At 42.4% G+C, this 26205-nt stretch overlaps 4 protein-coding genes across 4 annotated transcripts; 2 read left to right on the top strand and 2 right to left on the bottom strand.

Moving 5' to 3' along the window:
* The first annotated feature begins 5711 nt into the window (after positions 1-5711).
* LOC147957359 (uncharacterized) lies at positions 5712-6709 on the top strand. Its single transcript, XM_087533516.1, has 2 exons — positions 5712-6405; positions 6480-6709. The coding sequence occupies exons 1-2, from the start codon at positions 5712-5714 to the stop codon at positions 6707-6709; spliced, it is 924 nt and encodes a 307-aa protein (XP_087389642.1).
* Positions 6710-6952: 243 nt separating this feature from the next.
* LOC147957358 (uncharacterized) lies at positions 6953-7747 on the top strand. The gene has a single exon (XM_087531661.1). It carries the CDS (start codon positions 6953-6955, stop codon positions 7745-7747), a length of 795 nt encoding a protein of 264 aa, XP_087387787.1.
* Positions 7748-10036: 2289 nt separating this feature from the next.
* On the bottom strand, positions 10037-11475 carry LOC147957357 (uncharacterized). The gene is made up of 3 exons (XM_087536825.1): positions 11404-11475; positions 11152-11304; positions 10037-10645 (listed from the first exon to the last, which is right to left on the bottom strand). Exons 1-3 carry the CDS (start codon positions 11473-11475, stop codon positions 10094-10096), a joined length of 777 nt encoding a protein of 258 aa, XP_087392951.1. The 3' UTR covers positions 10037-10093.
* Positions 11476-12168: 693 nt separating this feature from the next.
* Positions 12169-23927, bottom strand: LOC125518208 (salicylic acid-binding protein 2-like). The gene is made up of 7 exons (XM_087531659.1): positions 23815-23927; positions 23241-23694; positions 22908-23042; positions 22708-22824; positions 21926-21987; positions 21613-21685; positions 12169-12228 (listed from the first exon to the last, which is right to left on the bottom strand). The coding sequence occupies exons 1-7, from the start codon at positions 23925-23927 to the stop codon at positions 12169-12171; spliced, it is 1014 nt and encodes a 337-aa protein (XP_087387785.1).
* Positions 23928-26205: the final 2278 nt, after the last annotated feature.

Here is a 26205-nt window from a genome sequence, read left to right as displayed (position 1 = left end):
CATTTTAATAATGACGAACATTTGTTTGTCTTTTGATGAACAAATTTTGAATTTGATGACTATTTTTTCAACTTTATGTACAAAATTTTATTGAAGAATAATTTTCGAAAATAGATGAATATATTTATAATTTATGAACAATTTGTAAATCTATGAACAATTTTCTAAATTGATGGACATTTTCAAAATTTTGATTAACAGATCTTGAATTTGATGATCATATTTTTTACATTGTTGATCAATTTTTGAAATCGATGAAAAACATTCGTTCTCGAATTTGAAAAACAAATTCACAATTTTGTTGGAAAAGAAAAAGAAGAAATAAATAAAAATAAAAAGGTAAACATAAAAATGGAAGAATAAATACAAAAAATAAAATAAAAAACGTAAAAATAGTAAAAGTGAAATAAACGAAATAAGAAAACTGAGAAATGAGTAAGCTTTAGGTTGCTGGCCGGCGCTCTACGCACCATATAGGAGCCAACCCTGATGAGGAACGTTGCAGGATCATTTCACAACAACCGCACAGTATTTTGTCGGATTAAAAACACAGGAAAAAAGTTACATGTGCCAGGCCAGCGCGGGGGTTCAGGCGAAAAATGCATAGTAACGGGCGCCTGAGGCGCATCATTTTGGGCCTGCCCATGTGCAGGGCGGCACGCCACCTTTTTCTTAACTTTCTTTTTCCAGCATTCGAGATTTGAAAACGTTTCCAGATTTCCAACAAATGTGATTTTCCAATAATGTCTGAATATTAAAAAAATGAGCAAATAGTTGTCATTTTTAAAATGGACTCATAAATTTCAAAATTGTTCCCAAATTCAAACAATATTTGTCAATTTAAAAAATGTTCATGAGTTTCAAAACATGTTCTTAATTTCAGATACATATATCGAATTTGTAAAATAAGTTGGGACACTATAGAAATGGTCACAATTTCGTAAAATTGTAGCGAATTAGAAAATTATTCATGATTTTAAAAAATGTTTAATAATTCTAATTCTGATTTCCAAAAAAAAGGTTGCGGTTTCCAAATATTATCACAAAATGAAAAAACAAATTGTGAAATAAAAAAGAAATAAAATTGAAAATAGAAAGGAAAGAAGAAATGAACATGAAAAAAGAAAAAGAAAAAGAAGAACCTTTCCAAAATCGATGGATAAAAACCAACATGGTAGGTCCATAGAGAGAACATGCTCACGAGAGGGGTATGCAAGAGGTCGCTATTCGGGGACCTGCACGTATTATAGGACTGACCGTTCTAGGCCTATACTTGGCGTACACCCTCCCTCTCTAGTAACGCACCGCCTTGTTGTCTTTTCTGCGTTGTCTATATTTTGTTTCTGTACTTTTTATTCTTCTTGAATGCCTGAACTTTTTACAAATCGACTTTTTTTTCGAAAATTGATGAACTGTTCAGATTTTTTATTCTTCTTTAAAATTGGGAAACTTTTTCCAAATTCGTTGAAGTTTTTTCAAAATAAACAGCTCCTATTCAAATTGGATGATTTTTTTAATAATTAATTAAGTTTTTTCAAATTTGACGAACTTTTTGCTAACTCGATTAATTTGTACAAATTGACAAACTATTTTTTTTCAAACACAAGAACATTTTGAAGTTTGATTTTTTTTCGAAATTCGTGAACATTTTTTAAGTTGAGGTCTTTTGAAGTTTTGTGAGTTTTTTTCATATTTATTTCAAAAGTCGATGGTTATAGTCAACCACAATCCGGTCAAAATGCAATCGAACGACCGGGCGCGAAACAGGTCAAGCGATCGAGCGCTCGCCTTTCTACATGGACGCGCCTGTTCCTGCAAGTGGCGCTTAAGGCGCCACATAGGAGGTCCTGGTTGCGAAATAGGAGCTCCCCACACACTCCCGATTGCTCTGGCGCTCGTGCGATCTCTTCAACTGAAGGCACTCGCGATCTATACGTGTGTATCAATCTATTTTTTTATTTTGGACATTTTTATTGAAAACAAATGTCAAAATTTTTAAAAATCATTCATTTGGAAAAATTTCATGAACTTGAGACATGTTGACAGGTTTGAAAAAAGTTCATGATTTTGAATTTTGTTTTGTGAACTCGAACGAAGTTAATGAATTTGAAAAATTCTTGAGTTTAAAAATGTTTTTGAATTTAAAAAAGTTCATTAATTTTCCAAATCTGTGTGAATTTTCAAAAAGCTCATGTTTAAAAAAATCATGAACTTGATTTTTTAGTGAATTTGAAAAAGGCTTATGACCTCGAAATGTTTTATGAATTTGGGAAAAACACAAAATTAGAACAAGTGCACAAATTTGAAATAATTTTTGAAAATATTTCACCTCTCGGTACTCATGCTCAAACACCACTTTGGGATATTCTGAAGACAAGAAATAATAATCACTAAGCACTACTGCAGCAACACCCGCTGCGTGCAAGTCATTATTCATGGCTTCAATGACTTAACTGTCGTCCAAGCAAATAATCAATCTATTGAATCCAATTGAGTCGGCAAATAGCAGTTCGTACTTCAGAGCTATCGGTTATGCAAAATCGACATATGCTGCTGAAAATTTGGTGTTTCTAGCAGCAACAAATCTACCTTATTATCCCTGATTATGACACCTGTAGTCCCAGAGATTGCCCTCGTCGAAAGAAGCATCAACGTTGACTTTAACAAAATCTTTTGTTGGAGGAGCCCAACTACCTTTTCTCTCATTTGGCCGAGGACTGGCGGCTACCATGTAATTTGTTGCAACTGTTCGGATTGCCATTGCAGATCATTCCGGTGTCTGAACACGCTCATCATTAATTGCATACCCTTTGCTCATCCAACCTTACATATGTTCTCCTTCCACTTCTCCTTTCTCTTTTATTTTTTATTTTGTGCTATTGGTCTCTGATTTTTCCCACTATTTTTTTCTGAAATCGTATCAACTGCCCCCCCCCCCCCCCCCCCCCACACACACACACACACAATGCACGCCTTGGTGCGTGCGGTGCCCATCCCCGCGCCGTGGCCCAGCATGTAAGACTTCAACTGATCTGCAAGCGCATGGCAAAGTAAAACAAAAATTGTTCCCAAAGCAAAGCACAGTGGTTGCCCAAGACAACATATTCACATCAAGTTCATTACAAAGCTCGTCCTTTCCCATACTATGAACATGACATAACTGCCATGCGCCACTGCTGCTACCAGACAATTAACATTTCAGTATTCTTGAGGTATCTATCTATATCCGCAGTAACAGTGTTTACTCAGCGCCAATAATATCAAAAGCGAAGACCATTATGCCGATTACAACTGCAACAAAGAACAGTGTTTTAATCAAATAAAGAATCACTTGTATACTATACCAAAGCCGTCAATATGAACAATTTCAGAATTGAGCGAGTGGACCGACGCCTTAGTTATTAATGTATAGAATCCTTATATGTGTTTGGGGTAAATTTATAACTGTCTGGCTGAATTAGTCTTGTTACAGAGCCATATATCCTCCCAAGTAGGATAAAGCATCAACAAAAAGAGAGAGAATTACCTACATGATTATCCATTCCTGACTGTCCAACCTGAACCTATTTGCTCCACTAAACAGATAGTGCAGTCATCTTTAGGACAGATTGTGAATGCTTTCATTTTTTGGTTTCATCCTGTGCGCAACTTCGTTCGGTACCGTCGTATGGGCATGGTTTTCCTACAAAAAACATAGCCATAAGAGAGATTATATAATCATGTAGATATGATAGTGTAGAGAAGGACCCAGCACCAGTTCAGACTTTTAGGGAACAGGACAAAAGGCAATGATAAAAAACAATTGCAAGGGCAAAATTCCTCCTATGGAAGGTACATGTGCCTAAGGTAGTTTCTACAATTTTCTAAAGCTGACAACATAGAAAAGGGTCAGCCACCACTTGTATGTTACCGCTGAATAAATCTAAAAGTTTATAATATAAAAGGATCAGGCACCTTTTCACACGTCAGTTTGGTCATATTAACCGGTATTAATGCAAAGAGTGTAGATATTGCAAACCAAATGGAAAATTAGATCGCGAGACCGAACCTGCTGCCGGACGGCGGCGAGGATACCGGCGTCCACCCAACCAATCTTGCTACGAATCTTCTCCATCAGTGGCGCTGGACCCCAACAACGACACCTCTACCAACGCGCTGAAAAACACAAACAATGCTAAATCCCTCAACAGCAACGCTTGAAAAGAGAGCATTTCAATTACATGAGACAAAAAACGAGTATTTAACCAAAAACTACCACATTTGCCGGAAACGTGACAGAAAACTACCACTCTACGTTTTTGTGCGAAAAACTACCAAATTTTTCCGAAGCCGTGGCAAAAAACTACCAACTCGCGAAATCGCTCGCTTCGCCCGCGCTAACCCCTATTCTGACCGGTTGGGCCCTCCAACAGTTGCCACGCGGGCTAACTGACGCCCGGCGCGCGCTGACGGCCGTTAACGGCGCGTCCCCTGTCGGAACGGCCGCTGTCGGTCGGGTGCGGGTCAAGATCTGACCCTTTCCCCTCTCGCTGCACTCTCTCCGTCCTCTCCCTCTCTCTGAACTAGGTGGCGGCGGCGGCAGCGACGATGGCGGCGGTGGTTCCGGAGGGGAGCGTCGGCGATATGGGTGGTGGCGGCGGCGGCGACGACGTAGGCGGCGGTGGCACAAGTTTGGACGCTGCGAACTCAGTCGACAATTGGTTGGGGAGCACCAGCTTCTCGACGCAGGCCGGCTCGCAGCAGCAGGAGGCACAGCTCGCCCAGTCATCGCCAATGGGTTGCAGGTATGGAAATATCATCTGCTAGGTTAGCTGCTTCAATCTGCCAAATAGGTTAGCTGCTCATGAATTAGTTAGCTGCTTCAATCTGGCAAATTAGTAAGATGTGTTTGTTAGAGCTTGTTGGACATGTGTAGTAAACTGTATTGCACTTGTAGCTCTGTCATTTTCAATTGAATTCATGAGCACCTATTTCTGCAGTTTTGCTGACAAGAAGTGGGAGATATGGTTTCATTTAGAAGGAAGAAACCCTGTGAAAAGGGTTATATATGAGTCAGATATATCTTTTGTTACTCTACAATCACTCATTGCTAGTGAAGGGTATGGGCAGAGTGATTACATGTACTATGTGAAGGAGGAGGAAATTGGATCTGAAAGAGTAAAGTATTTAAGTAATGAATCTAGTGTTCATGAAATGTTGGAGTTTTTTTTAATCATGTCAATGTTGTGAACATAAGGGTTGTGAGAGATGTTGAACCTGCAATAAGCACACAGGCTATTCAGAATTACATGAACACTCAAGAGAGTTGCTGTGTGCAAAAGGTTGTGGAGCAATCTGAGCTTCAGAATAAGATAGATGATACAAAGGCTCAGCTTGAGAGGAGCAGGATTCAAAGAGAGGCAGATTTGAACCACTTTGAAGAAGACACTGAAGTGTCTGAATTTTTTTCTGATGATTCAGTTCATTCAGATGGTAGTGCTGAAGTTGTTCAACAAATGGAAATAGAGTGTGCCTCTGAAAAGGAAACAACATTGCAAAGTACTGCTATTGTGAAACATGTGAAGAACCCTGGGCCAACTAGCAGATGTCACAATGAGGTAGAGAAAAAACGTTTTGAAGATTGGTTTCCTGAAGCAGATGAGTTTTGTTTTGCTGGTGATCCAGGCATAAGTGATGAGGAAGAAGAAGATGAAGTTGAACTACCACACATCATGAAGAAGGCAAAGACAAAGAGTAGTAAGAAAAAGATGAAGGAAAGAGTATATTCTGACCCTTCAATTCCCAATTCACATTTACTCTTGTGCAAGAGCTTGTGTTTTGATTCTGTTTACCAGTTTAGAGAAGCATTAAGAGATTTTCATATAAGGACTTTGAGGTCTTTTCACTACCACAGGAACACTCCAACAAGAATTATTGTTTGGTGTTCACAGAGAGAGCATGGATGTGAATTTTACATGTGTGCCTCCAGGATAGCTCATGAAAGAACATTTTGCATTAAGAAGTGTAACATGGAGCACACTTGTCCAGCATCAGCAGAGAACACAAAAGTTACTACTAAGTGGCTTTCCAAAGCAGTTGAGCCATCTCTTAGAGCAGATCCTAGAGCACTTGTGGATTCACTTATTAAAAACAGCAAAGTCAAGTTTTCAGTTGATGTATCAAAGAGTGTGGCCTATAGGGCAAGGAGGAAGGCTATTAAGGTTGTACAAGGTGACCAGAAGGAGCAGTACTATAGACTGAGGGACTATCTACAAGCAGTTCTTGACACAAACCTTGGTAGCAGGTGTGTAGTTACAACATTTGAGGACCCAGAAAACCCTGCCCCAACTCCTAGATTTAAGTACATGTTCTACTGCTTGCATGCATCAAAGCAAGGATTTCTTAATGGTTGCAGGCCCTTTATAGGTAAATATATAACTGCATTTTGTTGAAAATATCTTGTTGTAATTTTTTGGTAGCTAATTTGGGTATGGATGCAGGGCTTGATGCTTGCTTCATCAAGCTAACCACTGGACAACAAATTCTTGCAGCCACAGGAAGAGATGGCAACAACAACATCTACCCCATAGCCTTTGGTGTGGTTGATAAGGAAGATTCAGAAAGTTGGACATGGTTCTTAACCCAGCTAAGATGTTGCATTGGAAGTGGAAGCAAATTTGGAACCTACACCATTATTTCTGACAGGCAAAAGGTATGCAACCTATCTTAGCCAGTAGTTCAGATAAATATAGTTATTACTGGCTTTATTTGTTTTTGTTCATGACCATGGTTATTAATTTACAATCAGGGTCTTCTTAAGGCTATAAATGAGGTGTTCCCTGATTCCCCTCAGAGATACTGCCTCAGGCACATCTATGCAAATTTTCAGTCAACTGGTTTCAGAGGAGCAGAACTAAAAAAGCTAGTAGATCAGGCTAGCTACTCATTCACCAAACATGGCCATGAATTAGCAATGGCAGAGCTTAAAGCAGAGTGTGAGGATGCCTGGAAGTGGCTTTCAAAAATTCCAAAGGAGACTTGGTGTAGGTCTTCAATGGATTACAATTGCAAAACTGATCTTGTTGTGAACAACCTGAGTGAGGTTTTCAACAAAATGATCCTTGATGTTAGGGCCAAACCAATTAGAACTATGTTTGAAGGAATAAGGACTAAGCAAATGATCAAAAGGCAGAAGACCAGGGAAAAAACAGAGAACAGCAGGTGGATGATCACACCCAACTATTCAGAGAAACTAGAGGAGAATAAGAAGTATGCCAAATTTTGTGAGGCACATAAGGCTGGTCCTGACATTTGGCAAGTGTCTAGTAAGGAAAATCAGTACTGTGTCAACCTAGCTACTAACTCATGTGACTGCAGGAGGTGGGACATGACAGGTGTGACATGCAGTCATGCAATAGCAGCAATGAGCAAGATTCACATGCACCCAGAGGACTATGTGCATGAATTTTTCAAAAAACCATTATATATTGAAGCATACAAAGACATAGTGTACCCTGTCCCTGGTCCTGGATTCTGGCCTGACACCCATACTCAGGATATTGAGCCACCAGTGTTCAAAGAAAAAGCAGGGAAGAAACAAACAGCTAGGAGAAAGGGCCAGTTTGAGGTGCCTGCACCAAAAGACACAAGCAGGATGGGAACAATTACATGCAGCAATTGTGGTCTACAGGGCCATAGATTTACTTACTGTGGGAAAGCTCTAAACCCAAGTCTTCAGATGAGAAAGAACTTACACCAGGTCATTTAAAAATGTTGCATTCTTTGTTTAGTTAATAGTTGTTTAATTATGTACTAACTATCTTAATTCTGTCATGCAGGAGAATAGAGAAATTTTTAGGGGTTTCTCTAGTGCTAGTCACCCACCTCCAGAACCACCACATCAACACCAAACTTCACAGAGGCCAGCCTCATCTGCTCCACCTCCTAAAGCAGTGAGGAACAGAAAAAACAGCAGCAGATAAGAGAGCTTCAGCATCAACTGTTTCTGCAGGAGCAGCCAGGTCTTCACCAGCACCTCCAACAGGATCAGCATCAACAAGAGCTCCAAGAGGATCAACATCAACAAGAACATTCAATGCACCAAGAGCATCCACTGCAGAACCAGGGATATTAGCAGGCAAGAGGAAGAGGAAACCCCCTAGCAAGTTTGCATTATATTTTAGTGCTAGTTGAAACCATTGAAACTCTGCTACTAGACTGCTTAAATTTGTGGCAATGTGTTCTGCTACTTAGTTTGATTGTATGGTACTAAGTTTGTGCTCTTTTACTAGACTGCTTAAATTCAGACATGTGAACTTGTGTGCAATGTGCAATGTTGAATGTATGGGTTAAGTTTATTTTATTTGTTTTACTTTGACATTTGTGCAGTTTAGGTGCATGTTTTAATTTGTTTTTTTGTTTTACTTTGCCCTTTCTACAGTTCAGAAGTGACTGCCAAATTCATTTTAGAAAAAAAATATGCACAAAAAATGTCTGGCCTGGGCTCGAACCCAGGACCAGTTGGTTGTAACCATGCGTTCAATACCAATGGGCTAGTGCTAGTGATTTGTTTGCATAGCATCGGCCAAACTTATTATATGTTGCCCACCACGTCGTCTGTTCAGCGTGCGCTGCAGCCGCCATCGTGGTGAGCGTGCGTTGAGTAAACCCAGCCGTTTTGGATTCTACGACTTTATTACGTGTCCACCCACCACGCTCTCTGCTCACTCGCCCACTCGCCGCTCGCACCGCCCACTCCGCTTCCCCCTCTCTCCTGTCGAAATCGCCGCCGACAACCACCGCCACCGCCGTCGCCATGGACTGGCAGCTGGCCATCGAAGCTCTCGCCAGCAACAACCAGGAGATGTGCGCGCAGTACAGGGAGATCGCGCGCTGGTTCCCCAGTCTAGCGATGATGAGGAACCACGCCCGCGGCCTCGTGAAGGTGATGACAGCTGCTGAAAAGCAGCGCGCCTTCCCTGCCGGCCGCACCATCCTGCCGCCGTCCCTTCTGCTGTGGGCGATGCGCGAGGTGCAGCGCTCCCCCGACCCCAGGCAACGCGCCCGATGGTGGATGTACCGCTCATCCACCACGCCACCGGCCGCCGCGGACCACGTCACCGACGCCGTCTTCGCGCTCCCAGCCCCAATCAACAACGCCTACTAGGAGAGGCGCAATCCATGGGTCCTTGGGCCCTCTGACAACTCCGACGGCGAGTCTTCAGACGACGAGTTCTCTGACGACGAGTCCAGTGAATATGATGAGGAGGAGTCATCTGACGAATCTGACGACGAGGTGGATGAGGTCGTCGTCCTCTCCGACGACGAGCCTGAAGTGCAGCTGCTGGCTCCCGTCCTCAACGCCGTGGAGGGGGACAGGAACCTCCCAATCCACGTGGATGCGCTGCCGGAGGTCGATCTCCCAGACGGCGTCGTGGTGAAGCAAGAACAAGATGGCAGCGAGGAAGATGTGGTGGAGCCGGCGCCGGGAAAGAAGAAGAGGGTGGCCGTGACTGCAGTGCGCCGCTCCCAGTGCCTGAAGATGCTGAAGAAGGAGGAGTGAAGTGCTGCCTTCAGTTAGTTCAGTGCAAAAAAATTCAGTTTCGTCAGTCCTGAACTTTCATAAGTTCAGTAAGTTCCTAGGTTCAGTTTCGTCAGCACTATCTACTTGCTATCTATGTTAGGCACTATCTACTACTAGTTGCTATCTATGTCAGACTATGAATGGTAGTACTATCTATCTATGTCAGATTATCTATATATGTTAGTTGCTACTTGCTACATATGTTACTTGCTGCTTTCTACTTCCAACTATGTCACTACTGTCAGTTATCCAAACATGATATATGCAGAGTAAAACAGACTCATCATAGATAAAACATTCTTACTTAATTAACTTAGCATGAGTACTCACTTAGCATAGTAGGTCTTAACATAAAAGTCATTACATCATAGATAAAACCAACTAGTTCTTAAACCATAAGAGTACCTCCCTCCCTCATACCATTCTGAAAGCACATAAAACTTTCCCAAAATACACACCTAACATGCATGACATTCCAAGGCCAGCTATATATATAGGCCTACTAATTACTTAACCCACACACCAAGCACTTCACTCATTCATAATTGCCTTGATCCTCTCCAGCTTATCTTTGCTGGCATGCCCAGCATTGACCAGATCAGCAATCAGATACTCCAGCTTCTTCTTCTCTTTCTTAAGTAGGTCCCTGTCCCCCTCCACTTCCTTCATGGCCTTCCTAATTTTCTGAATGATATCTTCTTGGCTTTGAAGAATGCACCTTTGCTCCTTGGCAAGCTTCATCTTTTCCATACTTATCTCAATCTTTGCTTGATCCTCAAATTGTTTCTTCTTTGCATTTAGATCATTGATTGCCTGACTGGTATAGTCCATGTCATGAGACATCTTGCCATCTTGATAGTCAAAAAGCTTGGATACATCTTCCACCAACTGGCTGTAGTTGTTTGACAGGAAATCAATTTCCTTCTGTAGCTTGGCCACCTCTTTCTCATGGGCTTGTTTGTCCTTCACCCTCCCCAAGTTCTGCTCATGGTACATGTCCCAAATCCTTGTTAGGCACCTTTGTAGAATCTCTGGCCAAGGACCATCCACCCACTCCACAACCCCACAGTTCACACCTACATCCTACAGAAGCAATTATTTATAATTAAGCACAAATCACTTAGTAACAAACTAAGTACAGATAACCAAAGTTCACACCTACATCAATATGCTCTCTGAATTATGCAAACATAATTCTTTCATAGTAAGCACACAACACCTGACTTGGCATCAGAGATAAATTCAGTTAACAACTATATTAAGCAGTAAATATAAATTCACTTAACTCTGTTCTTTTTCAGTTAACAGCTATATTCAGTAAACACCTAACTAATACATTTAGTTCACAATACACTAAAGATCTCTGCAATGTTGATCATCTCAGTCATGTATTGAATTCAGTTAACTAAAGATCTACTTTCACATATAGCTTCCATACGTATGGCACTTTCAAGTTTCAGTTCTAAACTACAACACACATCTCTGCACATCACACATCTCTGCACTACATGCTGCACCACACATCTCCAGCAGCAAAACACATCACACATCTCCACCAGCAAAACAAGTTAGCGTTCAAGATTTAATACCTGCTGCATAGGACAACCCAGGAATCGCCTCCCAGTCAAAGCACCTTCAAAAGCCACCATCTTGTTCGGCCTCTGATGATGCATCATGCACGTCGGCTCAGATTCAGTGTAAGAACCACAGAAAAATGGTTCCACCACAGTGTCAGGGGTTTCCTGCAAAAGAAACTTCGAATCAAACCAAAAGCAACTTGGAATCTCCAACTTGGATGAACTAACCCTAACCCTAACTCTGTTCCACCATTATGCACTTACAAAGAGCTGAGGATCCATTGAAACCATGTTGATGTCCTCGTCCGAGCTCTCCTCGTCATTCCAGGATGGCATCCTCAACTTCTACTGGCAGCAATGGCCGCGGCGGCGACAGCGATAGGCTAACCTAGCTCACAGCACCAGGGAGAGGGGAGAGGATGATGATGAGGATGAGTGAGAGCGAGCGAGGAGGAAGAGAATGAGCGAGTGGCTGAGCTCGCTCGCTCTCACTTATCAGCCGACCGACAGCCGCCGTTCCGACAGCGGACGCGCCGTTAACGGCCGTCAACGCGCGCCGGCCGCCCGTTAGCCCGCGTGGCAACTGTTCGCGGGCCTAACCGGTCAGAAACGGGGTTAGCACGGGCGAAGCGAGCGTTTTCGCGAGTTGGTAGTTTTTTGCCACGGTTTAGGAAAAATTTGGTAGTTTTTCGCACAAAAACGTAGAGTGGTAGTTTTTCGTCACGTTTCCGGCAAATGTGGTAGTTTTTGGTTAAATACTCACAAAAAACAGATGGAGCTAGTTTAAATTTCAGAAATAGTTTTGCAGCAACGTGGAGTCATGCACAACACTGTCAATTCTAAGATGCCTTATGGTTTCGAGAGATTAATGCACTTTGATCAAACATAGACAATATTGCAAGTCAGAACATGAGGTGATGATTGCTCAAAACATAACCAGAAGGTTTACTGTGGAAGGAGGAGCAAGACAGACATATGCTGAATAAATGAATCTGGCATGTCATACATTACACAACAATATGTAATAACTCATGCTGCCTGGTTAATCACACTGTCAATGTAAGGTACAGAATAAAAGCCAACACCACACTGAAAATCAGTCAAAGCAAAGCACACTGAAGTACCACAAATAGTCAGCTCATATGCATCTGCTAAATAGCTTACTACCACATGAAATCTATACAACACATCATGCATTCTTCAGTTAATGCACCACTTCACTTCATAGGTGCAAATAATGCAATGCCAAGCCTTTTTTCTAAGGCCTAGGTGATGATGAGTAAGGTCAAGCATGACACATCGAGTAGATCCTTTCTAAGGCCATCGCTGTGTCCTTCACTTAAACCATACTAAGATCTATATTACGTTAGAAATCAAAACCTCAACCTTCGCTAGCTTAACAAACCACACAAAGTTCAACTGAGGAGCAGAGCAATTTAGGAAACCAAATGACACAGGCTAGGAAGGACCAATAAGGAGCTACATGATGGATTTCCTCTTCTCTTTTTTTTCTGCAATCTCATCCCTCGATTTCCTCTGCATTGAACAACAATGTCCTAACCTACTGGTACGCAGTGCCGGGTCCCAACGTGTGTGTTGTGGGCCAACCTTAGCATGTTTAACCGCATCTTTTTTTCCCTTTGTGATATACGATTCCAAACTGTCTTTGATTAGGACTATGCTTGACTATATCAGTGAAGAAGGTTCACCTTACAGAAAATCTCATGGCATAAAAAACACATAACTGACCTTAGTGTCAAGCAGAAGAAGCAGAATAGCTACATAACACTGGATCCAACACTTAACTGGTACATGATGTGAAGGAACTTTTAGTGCACTATCATAGGAGAAATACCGCAAGAGAAACACAGAACCGACTTTACTGCCCACTGCACTAATTCGGAACACCCTCATAGAGGCATCCAAGCTAAGTACAATACTTAAGAAAAGCTTCTGATAAACCAAAAGGGCCTCAATTTCTTCTTGTGGCTGAAGGATCAAGCATTCTGGTCATAGAGAAAGTCTTCAGCATCGAAGCGGCTTGCACTGTAGTTGTCCTCCATATAATTAGATGATCAATAACCAGGGAACTCGTCACACTCAGAGCAGTCAGATACCACATCATATGGATAGATACCTATGGTCTGGATCGCATCAGTTGCCATCAAAGAAATGTGGGTGAGGTTCTCAGCTTCTTGACTGACACCGTAGAAACGCAGGCCACATCACTCACAATAGGAGAAGAACTTGAAGGCAGACAGTTGAGTACAACTTTGCCGATACGATTTCCAGAACCGTGTATATGATCAGCGGATAAACCCCATCCTTTGTGGGCCGTTTCATCTCGTTATTCATCTTTTTACTTGCAGGCAATAAAAGGATAGAAGAATGAGCACAATAAACTGTTTGCGGTGACTTAACCATGCACATGACTACTCTATGATTTAGCGGTGACTTAATCATGGAAAAAAGTATGGTGCGATAACCCGGGTGGCTCTGTGACACAAATTAGACAGTATAAAAAATATATCCATATGACTGCGACAGGGAAAACATACTGGCACAACACAATGGTGTAATTGAAGTGGCGATAGGCAACCCATAAGGCAGTGCATATCAGACAGGCTAATCTATTTTCCACTGGTATGATAGAGCATTTAGATGATGGCTGATAACAGTATGGTATTGTAGACATGTTTTTTAGTCAGATCAAATGTGTTATGTAGAAAAGAGTGCTCTAGCTAGAAATAAAGTGTCAAGCCACCTTCTCTTCAGCATAAACAAAATAGAAACCCTAGTTCTGTGTATTCTACATGATCACGGTACTTAGATAGATTCAGAGCAGCAAGCTATACATGATCTACCTTGCTTGCCGGGGATACGGTCGAACGGAGATTAATAGACCTTCTAGCAGATACATATTATCATGTCGAATTAACTTCTTGCTTCACAAACCAGTCTAATCTTGTAATTCTCACAATCAAATCTGCAACCATAATAGAGCAAACCTGCCTCTGAATCTCACCTGGGAGTAAAGCTCAGGGACGACATGTCCGTGCCGACTGCCACCTGGACTTTGTTGCAGGAATTGATTTGCGCAGATTTATTGACTAACCTGATGCAAACAAAGTAAGAAACAATGCAATACTCCTGCACAGTAAGTGCAGCAATGCATCATTGGGTCGCTGAGTACGGTTGTGCAAGTAATACGTACACTACAGAATTGATTGTACACCATATGGAGTGCCTGTCAAGCTGGCCACCCGCACACGTCGCTGCCATCTCAAGTGCACGCTGATGTCTAACTCCAGTAGATGTCACTCTCGCTGGCTGCAAGGGTGCCGCACCAGCATGGCCACAACCATGGAGCTGCCCAGGAAATGCGCGGAAGGCGATGGTGGAGGCAAGCAGAGGCGCGGGAGTCTGCATTGGCCAACAACTCCATGGTCGTTGAGGCTTCTACAGCAGCCACCGTCTGAAGGAAATATGCCCTAGAGGCAATAATAAAGTTGTTATTTATATTTCCTTATATCATGATAAATGTTTATTATTCATGCTAGAATTGTATTAATCGGAAACTTAGTACATGTGTGAATACATAGACAAACAGAGTGTCACTAGTATGCCTCTACTTGACTAGCTCGTTGATCAAAGATGGTTATGTTTCCTAACCATAGACATGAGTTGTCATTTGATTAACAGGATCACATCATTAGGAGAGTGATGTGATTGACTTGACCCATTCCGTTAGCTTAGCATTTGATCGTTTAGTATGTTGCTATTGCTTTCTTCATGACTTATACATATTTCTATGACTATGAGATTATGTAACTCCCGTTTACCGGAGGAACACTTTGTGTGCTACCAAACGTCACAACGTAACTAGGTGATTATAAAAGTGCTCTACAGGTGTCTCCGAAGGTACTTGTTGGGTTGGCATATTTCGAGATTAGGATTTGTCACTCCGATTGTCGGAGAGGTATCTCTGGGCCCACTCGGTAATGCACATCACTATAAGCCTTGCAAACATTGTAACTAATGAGTTAGTTGCGGGATGATGTATTACAGAACGAGTAAAGAGACTTGCCGGTAACGCGATTAAACTAGGTATTAAGATACTGACGATCGAATATCGGGCAAGTAACATACCGATGACAAAGGGAACAACGTATGTTGTTATGCGGTTCGACCGATAAAGATCTTCGTAGAATATGTAGGAGCCAATATGGGCATCCAGGTTCCGCTATTGGTTATTGACCAGAGAAGTGTCTCGGTCATGTCTACATAGTTCTCGAACCCGTAGGGTCCGCACGCTTAACGTTCGTTGACGATATAGTATTTATGAGTTATGTATGTTGGTAACCGATTGTTGTTCGGAGTCCCGGATGAGATCACGGACATAAGGAGGAGCTCCGGAATGTTCCAGAGGTAAAGATTCATATATTGGATGATTTGGTTAGGCCAAGGGGTCAGGCCCACGAGGCTATAAGTCGGTGCAAAAGGAGTTTTGCAGAGGCCATGGGGCCAAACGCCGGAGACCCTGGCGTCTGGCCCATGGTGTCTGGGCCAGACGCCAAGGATTGTGGCGTTTGGTCCTGGAGTCCGAGTGGGACTCTTGCCTTTCGGGCAAAACCGACTTTGAGGAGGCTTTTGCTCCAAGTTTCGACCCCAGGGCTCAACATATAAATAGAGGGGCAATGCTAGCACCAAAGACACATCAAGAAACACCAAGCCGTGTGCCGGCTACCCCGTCCCCTCTAGTTTATCCTCCGTCATAGTTTTCATAGTGCTTAGGCGAACAGGGCCGGTCCTGAGATTTTGGGGGCCCGGGGCGAACATAAAACTCAAGGCCCTTTCATATAAAATAGCATAGCAGTAATAATTGATATATATGTATGAAATGTAACCAATAAACCTATACATTCATCTAAAAAATAATTTTTATGTCAAATTTTTTTTGCTACCCGACACATATACTTTTTAAACTTCATATGAAAGCTTGAACAATGCAAAGCTATATATGCATGAATGCATATACAAAGATAAATTACTTAATTATCGTAGATTCTCGTTTCTAAAGTCCTCGCAGTACACTTAAAATGCTAATATAGGACAATTGACCGGCGCTACATGCATGGAACAGGGGGAAATGCCAGGGCAAGAATTATGGGGTTCTTCTAGACCTGTGTTTGTGAATCTTACGAGATGCATCATGATCAAGTGGCGGAGCAAATTAAATCGAGCCACGCAGTGCAATAGACCAGCAACCGTGAACTCATTATAAATCTAGTTAGTACAAGGAGAGTGATAAACTGTAGATATCACAAACCTTGGATCGGTCAGATCTCGGTGATAACACAATATGGATTTTTATCTGGGTCCGGCAGGAGGAGCTCCGCGACGTGCGTGTGCGTCCAGCGCTTGGAGACCAGAGAGCGGAGCGGAGTTGGTCGGCCTGCTGCACCCCGGCGGCGGTTCGTCAGACGGCAGCACCTCGCCTCGCGTCCGGGGGCCTGGGACAGGGATCGTGAGGACTCGCCATCAGAAGGAAACTCACGGCTGCAGAAATTTCTCGCGATCTCATGGACTCCCTGCGTGGCTGCTAGGCCCTTGCGGCTAATACAAGTCCTAATAGATCATGTCTAATACAATATGTTCTACCTGACGGGGGCCCCTGGAGCTTGGGGGCCCGGGGCTGTCGCCCCCCTGCCCCCCCAGGGCCGGCCCTGTAGGCGAAGCCCTGCGGAGATTGTTATTCACCAACACCGTCACCACGCCGTCGTGCTACCGAAACTCATCTACTACTTCACGCCTCTTGCTGGATCAAGAAGGCGAGGACGTCATGGAGCTGAACGTGTGCTGAACGCGGAGGTGCCGTACGCTCGGTAGTTGATCGGGACGGATCGTGAAGGTGTACGACTACATCAACCGCGTTGATAAACGCTTCCTCTTACGGTCTACGAGGGTACGTAGACAACACTCTCCCCTCTCGTTGCTATGCATCACCATGATCCTGCGTGTGCGTAGGAATTTTTTTGAAATTACCACGTTCCCAACAGTGGCATCCGAGCCAGGTTTATGCGTAGATGTTATATGCATGAGTTGAACACAAATGAGTTGTGGGCGATACAAGTCATACTGCTTATCAGCATGTCATACTTTGGTTTGGCGGTATTGTTGGATGAAGCGGCCCGGACCAACATTACGCGTACGCTTACGCGAGACTGGTTCTACCGACATGCTTTGCACATAGGTGGCTGGCGAGTGTCAGTTTCTCCAACTTTAGTTGAACCGAGTGTGGCTACGCCCGGTCCTTGAGAAGGTTAAAACAACACTAACTTGACGAACTATCGTTGTGGTTTTGATGCGTAGGTAAGAACGGTTCTTGCTCAGCCCATAGCTGCCATGTAAAACTTGCAACAACAAAGTAGAGGACGTCTAACTTGTTTTTGCAGGGCATGTTGTGATGTGATATGGTCAAGACATGATGCTATATTTTATTGTATGAGATGATCATGTTTTGTAACCGAGTTATCGGCAACTGGCAGGAGCCATATGGTTGTCGCTTTATTGTATGCAATGCAATTGCCCTGTAATGCTTTACTTTATCACTAAGCAGTAGTGATAGTCGTAGAAGCATAAGTTGGCGAGACGACAATGATGCTACGATGGAGATCAAAGTGTCGCGCCGGTGACGATGGTGATCATGACGGTGCTTCGGAGATGGAGATCACAAGCACAAGATGATGATGGCCATATCATATCACTTATATTGATTGCATGCGATGTTTATTTTTTATGCATCTTATCTTGCTTTGTTTGACGGTAGCATTATAAGATGATCTCTCACTAAATTTCAAGGTATAAGTGTTCTCCCTGAGTATACACTGTTGCGAAAGTTCTTCGTGCTGAGACACCACGTGATGATCAGGTGTGATAGGCTCTACGTTCAAATACAATGGGTGCAAAACAGTTGCACACGCGGAATACTCAGGTTAAACTTGACGAGCCTAGCATATGCAGATATGGCCTCGGAACACCGAGACCGAAAGGTCGAGCGTGAATCATATAGTAGATATGATCAACATAGTGATGTTCACTATTGAAAACTACTCCATCCCACGTGATGATCGGACATGGTTTAGTTGATATGGATCAGGTGATCACTTAGATGATTAGAGGGATGTCTATCTAAGTGGGAGTTCTTAAGTAATATGATTAATTGAACTTTAATTTATCATGAATTTAGTCCTGGTAGTATTAGCATATCTATGTTGTAGATCAATAGCTCGCGTTTAGCTCCCATGTTTTTATTTCTGATATGTTCCTAGAGAAAACTAAGTTGAAAGATGTTAGTAGAAATTATGCGAACTGGGTTCGTGATCTGAGGTTTATCCTCATTGCTGCACAGAAGAATTATGTCGTTGATGCACCGCTAGGTGACAGACCTATTACAAGAGCAAATGCAGACGTTATGAACGTTTGGCAAGCTCAATATGATGACTACTTGATAGTTTAGTGCACCATGCTTAACGGCTTAGAATCAGGACTTCAAAGATGTTTTGAACGTCATGGACCATATGAGATGTTCCAGGAGTTGAAGTTAATATTTCAAGCAAATACCCGAGTTGAGAGATATGAAGTCTCCAACAAGTTCTATAGCTAAAAGATGGAGGAGAATAGCTCAAGCAGTGAGCATGTGCTCAGATTGTCTGAGTACTACAATCGCTTGAATCAAGTGGGAGTTAATCTTCCAGATAAGATAGTGATTACAGAATTCTCTAGTCACCATCACCAACACTACAAGAAATATGTCAACTTATGACCACCACTATTGGTCACTGAATGGTCACAAATTTCCATTTATGACCTTTTTGTGACTAAAAACAGAAGGTCAAAGGCTGGGCGTCGTAAACTGACTATAGCGACCTTTCTTCTAGAATGGTCGCAAACGTTTATGACCAAAATATGTCCACTATGGCGTTTTGGTTACTAGCAACCTCTCCAGGCCACGTAGGCATCCAGCATGGCAAGCTGATGTGGCACAAGATTCAGCCCGGTCCGATTAGGTGTTTTACATGGGCCTAGCCCAACAATTCGGCCTTTTTAATATTTATTTTTTTTGTTAATTTTCGCTAGCTACATGGGCCTGGCCCAACACTTCGATTCTCTAGACTGATGTCTTTTGTTGTACATTTCTTTTTTGGGCCTGGACCATATTTTCTAGGCCCCGGCCTTTCAACGGTCCATTTCTTATCAAATTTCAGCCTTTGTTCCAACCAATATATTTTAGGCCTTTTTTCAAAGCCCGAATAGATTTGGTCCACTAGGCATTTTGGCCATTTTTCTTTTGGGCTATCTATTTCTTTTTCTGGCCACTTTTAGTCAAGAAATGAATTTCAAGTGAATAAAAAGTAATATTCTGAGTTCAGCAAGCAAGTATACATCAAGTTTAGCGAGCAAATATACATCAAATTCCCAGCATGTTCAGCAGTACATCAAATTTCTCAAGAATATTAGCATTACAAATTCAGTAATATATAAAGCAAGTTGTTGATTGGGGCTTCGGGCTTCTTCGAATGTCTTCAGCCCAGAACTCCTGTAAATGAGAGGAATAGTCACATGTTTATACTCTTAATATAAGCAATATTTGCTAACAACAAAACAGAACAATTAATCTAAGAACCATGCAAGAACCTAGGTGTCCAAATCAGATTATGCAACATCGATTGACACTAAAGACATAAATAGTCACCAGATGGGCATCAAATCATCACAATAGTTTCTCGACAGATGATAAAAAAAGAACATAATGTAGATGGCAGTGAGTTAAGCAAGAACCACAATAACAGAAACATGTTGTCAGTGGACTGGATGGTAACACAAACATCTACTCTGCCCTGCTATAACAAACATGTACTTGACTCCTTACATACACCAGTGCAAGTGTTTTTCACATGTTACTACTTGATTCGACTTTATACATATAAATATACATGACAATAAACTTGCATAAAGAGGCGTCTAGTCTAGCATCAGACTAACTTACTGGTGTGCACTACTGTTGTCATCATGATAAATTGATATGCAGGGGAGAAGCAACAAATCAGTTCCAAATTGGTGTGCACTACTGTTGTCATCATGATAAATTGATATGCACTGCTGTCGTTGCTGCTGTTAAACAAATCACTACTGCTACTCCTGAGAGCAATTCCTACTCCAGCACAGAAAGTTTACTCCTAGGAGTATACTGGAAAAGTTTACTCCAGCAGACAAAGAGAAGAGAAGAGAGAAGAGAAAGAAAAACTTAACAGCAGTAACCAAGTCCTATACTACTGCAACCAGTACTGATGCAAGCTTAACAGCAGCAGCAAGTGCTATACTACTGCTGTCTAGAGTACACTTAAATGAAATAATTCATTTATTTTTAAAAGTACTGATGCAAGCAATAGACTACACAAAACCTTCATTAAAGGAGTACTCCAATTCATCTTTAAAACAGTTTATGCAAGCATTAAAGGAATAGTTTCAGTTATTTTTAATTAACTAGGAAAGTTTTAGCTAATTTTATTAAAGGATTAGTTAATTTTAATTAAAAGAAGAGAAGAGAATAGCAGAGCAAGCAATGCTACTGCTCCAAGCTAATCTGACTGCAAATCAGAAATTACTGCAAGCAGCTCCATGAAAAGAAGTACTCCAAGCAGGCTACTCCAAGCAGTACAAATTTAATTAATGGAAAAGATTCACCTAGCAAGGTTTATTTGACATGGAGTAGTTTAATCGCTGCTCCAAAACAAGCAAACATGCTACTTATGCATGACAATATGTGTCAAAGATTTTCTGCAAGAAGTTACTCCTAATGCTACTGATGCAAAACTACTCCTAATGGACTGCTACAGCTATACTGCAAGAAGTTACAACTATACTCCATGTACTTCTGTCCAGAAGTTTTCCAATTCATCTTTAAAAAAATGTTCAAGCACTGACTGAAAAAGGAATGCAAAAAGAGATGCAGTACCCAGCTCTACTCCAGTGGAGAGCATCCGCCCAAAAGAAAACAAAGATAATGGCTGAAAAAATTACTCCAGTTTACACTCCTCTTTTAGCAGTACAAATTATAGCTAATGCAACATGATGGGAGCTGATGTCCAGGAGTATTTGCAAATGATATAGCATCATGGAGTAGGATAACATGTTTTAGCAGTACAGGTTATAGAGTAAGCAAGCAAGCAAGCAATCATGGGAGATAATGCTGCCAGTTAATATCAACACATGACAAGACAAAAAGCATGGCATCAACACAAGCATCAACAGCATACTAACACCTAAACTGATACTAAATTGATGGAGTCCCATCCATCCATGAGAGAAGAAAGTGCCTTTGGTTGATAAAGAGAAGAGAACACTTCCACTTGCTGGGATCAAGGTCATGGTGCCCTTGCAAAGCTGGTACACCATGATCTACATGCATACCAGCAAGTTCACCAACAATGAATCAGTCAAAATATGCGTGAGGTGCGCCTTGGCGCTCCCGGCCTTCATGTACCTGCCAAAAGACCCATTCAGAATTCAGATCACACCTACACACGGCGAACCATTCAAATTCGAACCAACTCAAAGCAGAGCATGCCTTGTGAAATATTTGTTTCCTAGAGGAGATATTAGTTTTGAACCTCACAATGTACAAAGATCACACCTACACTCATTGATTTCAAATGTACAAAGATCAGTTTAGAACATGAAGAGTCACATCATGGGCATGACTACAGAAACACACATCGCATACATCAAACTGTGAGTCCAGGCAAACAATTCAGGGAATGAAGATGTAACCACGATCAGGCCAACCTTTAAATTACTGGGCAACTATCATAATCATCTATCAACTACGGTAGGAGCCGGCATAAGCAAAACTATAGCAACGATTCTGGATAAAATATGCAGTGATTCTCTGTATTTTCAATCATAAGGTGGCATCCTAACTTAAATTGACAAGCCATCCTAACTTAATTGACAAGCCATCCATTCCTAAGGATCTAATTTGAGAATCTGACATAGAACAATCTCAGAAACAGGGGACTACAGGTGTTTATGTCCCTTGCCATAGTTCATTTGGGTAGCAGTTGTACATGTGGTATGTGCTTATGATTTGGGTAGCACATTTCTCTCATGCACAAAGTTGTACCAGTGTTGTTATTAATCTATAAGGTTATTACTGTTCTGAACACGCCACATTGCAGTGCTAGGGTATTTTGCTATGTTTTTGGTATGCCTATCACTACTGCATAAATAAACAAATAAATAGTAAGGTGTCTTGCATGCATAGAAAATGAGGATCCTAGTTTTACTTTTACCAATGGAGAAGATTCAGAGGTACCACAGCTTGGAGTTCAGCTCCGCAAACTTCTCACGGCTGCGTGCAACAAGAAAAAATCAAGAAGATTATCTATCTGTAGTTGCAGTGCAAGAAAAGAATCATATCATCTTCAGTAGCTGCAGTGATGCAGGAGATTGATCATCTGAGAATTTGTGATTAGATTCAGAAAAAGGAAGTTCATGAAGATGGACCTGAAGCGGAGATGCCGGCACAGACCCGTAGCGGGCCTCCGTGTACGGCGGCTGCAGCCTCAGGTTGTCCACGAACATGGAGCTGACCCTCATCAGGGATCTTCCCAGCGTGAGGTCCTGTCATATGATTCCAACAGCATGCAAACTTAGAAAAGTTCACGTGCAGGTAATGAACAAAGCGACGGGTGGGCGGAGTGTACCTCCGGCGAGCACAGCTGGAAGAACTTTGCTCGAGTGACCAGCGGCCTGAACAGCATGGAAGTAGGTCGCTTGCCCTCGGGATCTTGAGGCTTGAACTCCTTGTCCATCCAGTCCAGCGTTCTCCCCTCCATGAACTGTTTTAGAGGAAAACATATTAGATCGCCAGCAAACATTCAGTAGTAAGAAAAGTACTCCTACAAAGTTCAGCAATAAGCTGGTGGCGGTCAGGGGTTTTCTATTTCCGCGTCCGAATCTAGACTTCAAGACAAGAAAAGGACGCCAGCACGCTCCCAGTAGTCAAGAAATACTACCATTCCATGCTCATGGTGTACCTTTTCAAGCACGTACGACGGCGGCGACCTATGGTCCAGCATGAAGGCGGCGACGAACACCGCAGCGGCGATCTTCTCCGGGAACAGCTCGCAGGCGAGGGCGACGTTCACGCCGCCGAGGCTGTGGCCGACGAGCACCACCTTCTCGCCGGGCGGGAGGGACTCCAGGAGGTCCAACAGCGGCTTGGTGTAGTCGCGGAACGTCGGCACCTCGCGTAGCGGCCTGGGGTCGACGCCCGACGCCGCCAGGTCAGGCGTGCTGACGCGGTGCCCGGCCAACCTGAGCCGCGTCGCCACCTTGAACGAGGACCAGCCGCCGAGGCATGCGCCGCTACGGACCTGAGGGTTTCGGGCTCCTCCCCTCCTGCCATGGCCGCGGCGCGGGAGTCGCCGGAGAGGAGCGGCGCCATGGGAGATGCTGGAGTGGATCCTCCCCTCGGTGGCATGCCCGCTGCTGGGTGATGGAGGGAAAGAAGGAGAGGGTGAGGGTGGTGGTCGCCAGCGGCGGGGTGATGGAGGGAGGGCGGATCTGTCTGCTGCTGGAGTGGATCCGCGACCATGGAGGGCAGGTCACCGGGGCTGAACGGCGGCGGCGGCGGTGTGTGTGGAATCGATGGAGGGAGATGGTTTAGGTTGGGGCGGCGGCAGTTGTGGGGAAGGAGGGGGCGGCGACGGGGGGGGCATCATCGTCGATCTGGATCGGGCAGAGAGGGAGAGGCAGGCGGCGGCGGGTGAGGAGGAAGGGTTGCCGTGTGGGAGAGGACTGGATCGGGAGGGGGCGGCGGCAGCGCGGAGATGGGAGGACGGGTGCGACGGGGGGATCGATCTGAGCTAGGGTTTGGGCTGCGGGTGGGGGATCTCTTTTTGTTTTCTTTTTTCTTTTTTCTATAGAAAGATGGATGGATGGATGTGGGATGGAGAGATGGATGGATGGATGGATCGACGCCATGTCATCAATCCGTGGGAAGTGTTCTGATTGGTTCGGAAAATCAATGGTTTAAAATAATTTTGAAGTACTAAAAATAGAGGGATTTTGTAAAGTAGCTATCAAAAATAATTTTCAAAAGGGCACCACACAAATTTTCACTAGATTTAGACCACATTTTATGGATAAGGACCAATTTGTATGCATTTTTGATCTTTCTAGCTATTTTTAATCATTTTCCGAGTGGCAAAAATGGTTTTTTTTGTGAAGAACCTATCAAATATTTGTTGCAAAATTGGACTCCATCAATTTTATAAAATACTACTGCATATTTAATATACAATTTACCAAATGATTTGGTGTCAAAAGATTTGATCCACCTCTCGTGAAAAAAACAAATTTCCGCCGGTTCAGCTGGAAACGGGTCAAATTTGAACTGCAGCTGCCTCATAGTTTAATATTTATTTTTTCCAAAAATCATTTCTAGTTACATAAGTATCTTTTTAATCAGAGAAACACCAAAAAAATTCCAATATTCAACCACTAGCTAGGAATGGTCATTCCTGCCGTTTTGACCGCATTTTGAAACGGGCATAAAAAATTCAAAAAAAATCAAAAAATTGGGAAACCTTCGCATTGTGTCATCATATGTGGCCAAGTTCCTAGGAAAAATAACAAACTTGTAATACGGCAATTATTTTAAAAAAGTGTTCTCAGAAACGAGCTATCATGTGTGGAGATCAATGGCTTTCAAGCCAAATGATCAATCTCATGGCCATATTCATGGCATAGTTTGTTCAAATGATCTCATATTGTGCACAAGAGTGCATATTGGAATGGCAAACAATGTTTCCTAAGGAAGCTTTCATTTTCGTTGGACGAAAAAACCATTTTCCATTTTCCGAGTGCCCGAAAGAAGGGTTTTTTGTGAAGGAACTACCAAATAATTGTTGCAAAATTGGACCAAATCATTTTTATAAAATACTAGGCCATATTTATTGCACAATTGACAAAATGGTTGGGTGTAAAAATTTTTGATCCACCTCTCGTGAAAAAGACAAATTTCCGCCGATTCAGCTGGAAGCGGGTCAAATTTGAACTGCAGCTGCCTCATAGTTTAATATTTATTTTTTCCAAAAATCATTTCTAGTTACATAAGTATCTTTTTAATCAGAGAAACACCAAAAAAATTCCAATATTCAACCACTAGCTAGGAACGGTCATTCCTGCCGTTTTGACCGCATTTTGAAACGGGCATAAAAAATTCAAAAAAAATCAAAAAATTGGGAAACCTTCGCATTGTGTCATCATATGTGGCCAAGTTCCTAGGAAAAATAACAAACTTGTAATACGGCAATTATTTTAAAAAAGTATTCTCAGAAACGAGCTATCATGTGTGGAGATCAATGGCTTTCAAGCCAAATGATCAATCTTATGGCCACATTCATGGCATAGTTTGTTCAAATGATCTCATATTGTGCACAAGAGTGCATATTGGAATGGCAAACAATGTTGCCTAAGGAAGCTTTCATTTTCGTTGGACGAAGAAACCATTTTCCATTTTCCGAGTGCCCGAAAGAAGGGTTTTTTGTGAAGGAACTACCAAATAATTGTTGCAAAATTGGACCAAATCATTTTTATAAAATACTAGGCCATATTTATTGCACAATTGACAAAATGGTTGGGTGTAAAATTTTTTGATCCACCTCTCGTGAAAAAGACAAATTTCCGCCGATTCAGTTGGAAGCGGGTCAAATTTGAACTGCAGCTGCCTCATAGTTTAATATTTATTTTTTCCAAAAATCATTTCTAGTTACATAAGTATCTTTTTAATCAGAGAAACACCAAAAAAATCCCAATATTCAACCACTAGCTAGGAACGGTCATTCTTGCCGTTTTGACCGCATTTTGAAACGGGCATAAAAAATTCAAAAAAAAAATCAAAAAATTGGGAAACCTTCGCATTATGTCATCATATGTGGCCAAGTTCCTAGGAAAAATAACAAACTTGTAATACGGCAATTATTTTAAAAAAGTGTT

This window comes from Triticum urartu, chromosome 7A, assembly GCF_056163025.1.
Source record: "Triticum urartu cultivar PI428250 chromosome 7A, HENAU_Tu73, whole genome shotgun sequence".
Lineage (NCBI taxonomy): Eukaryota > Viridiplantae > Streptophyta > Magnoliopsida > Poales > Poaceae > Triticum > Triticum urartu.
This window is presented reverse-complemented; position numbering and strand designations above follow the sequence as displayed.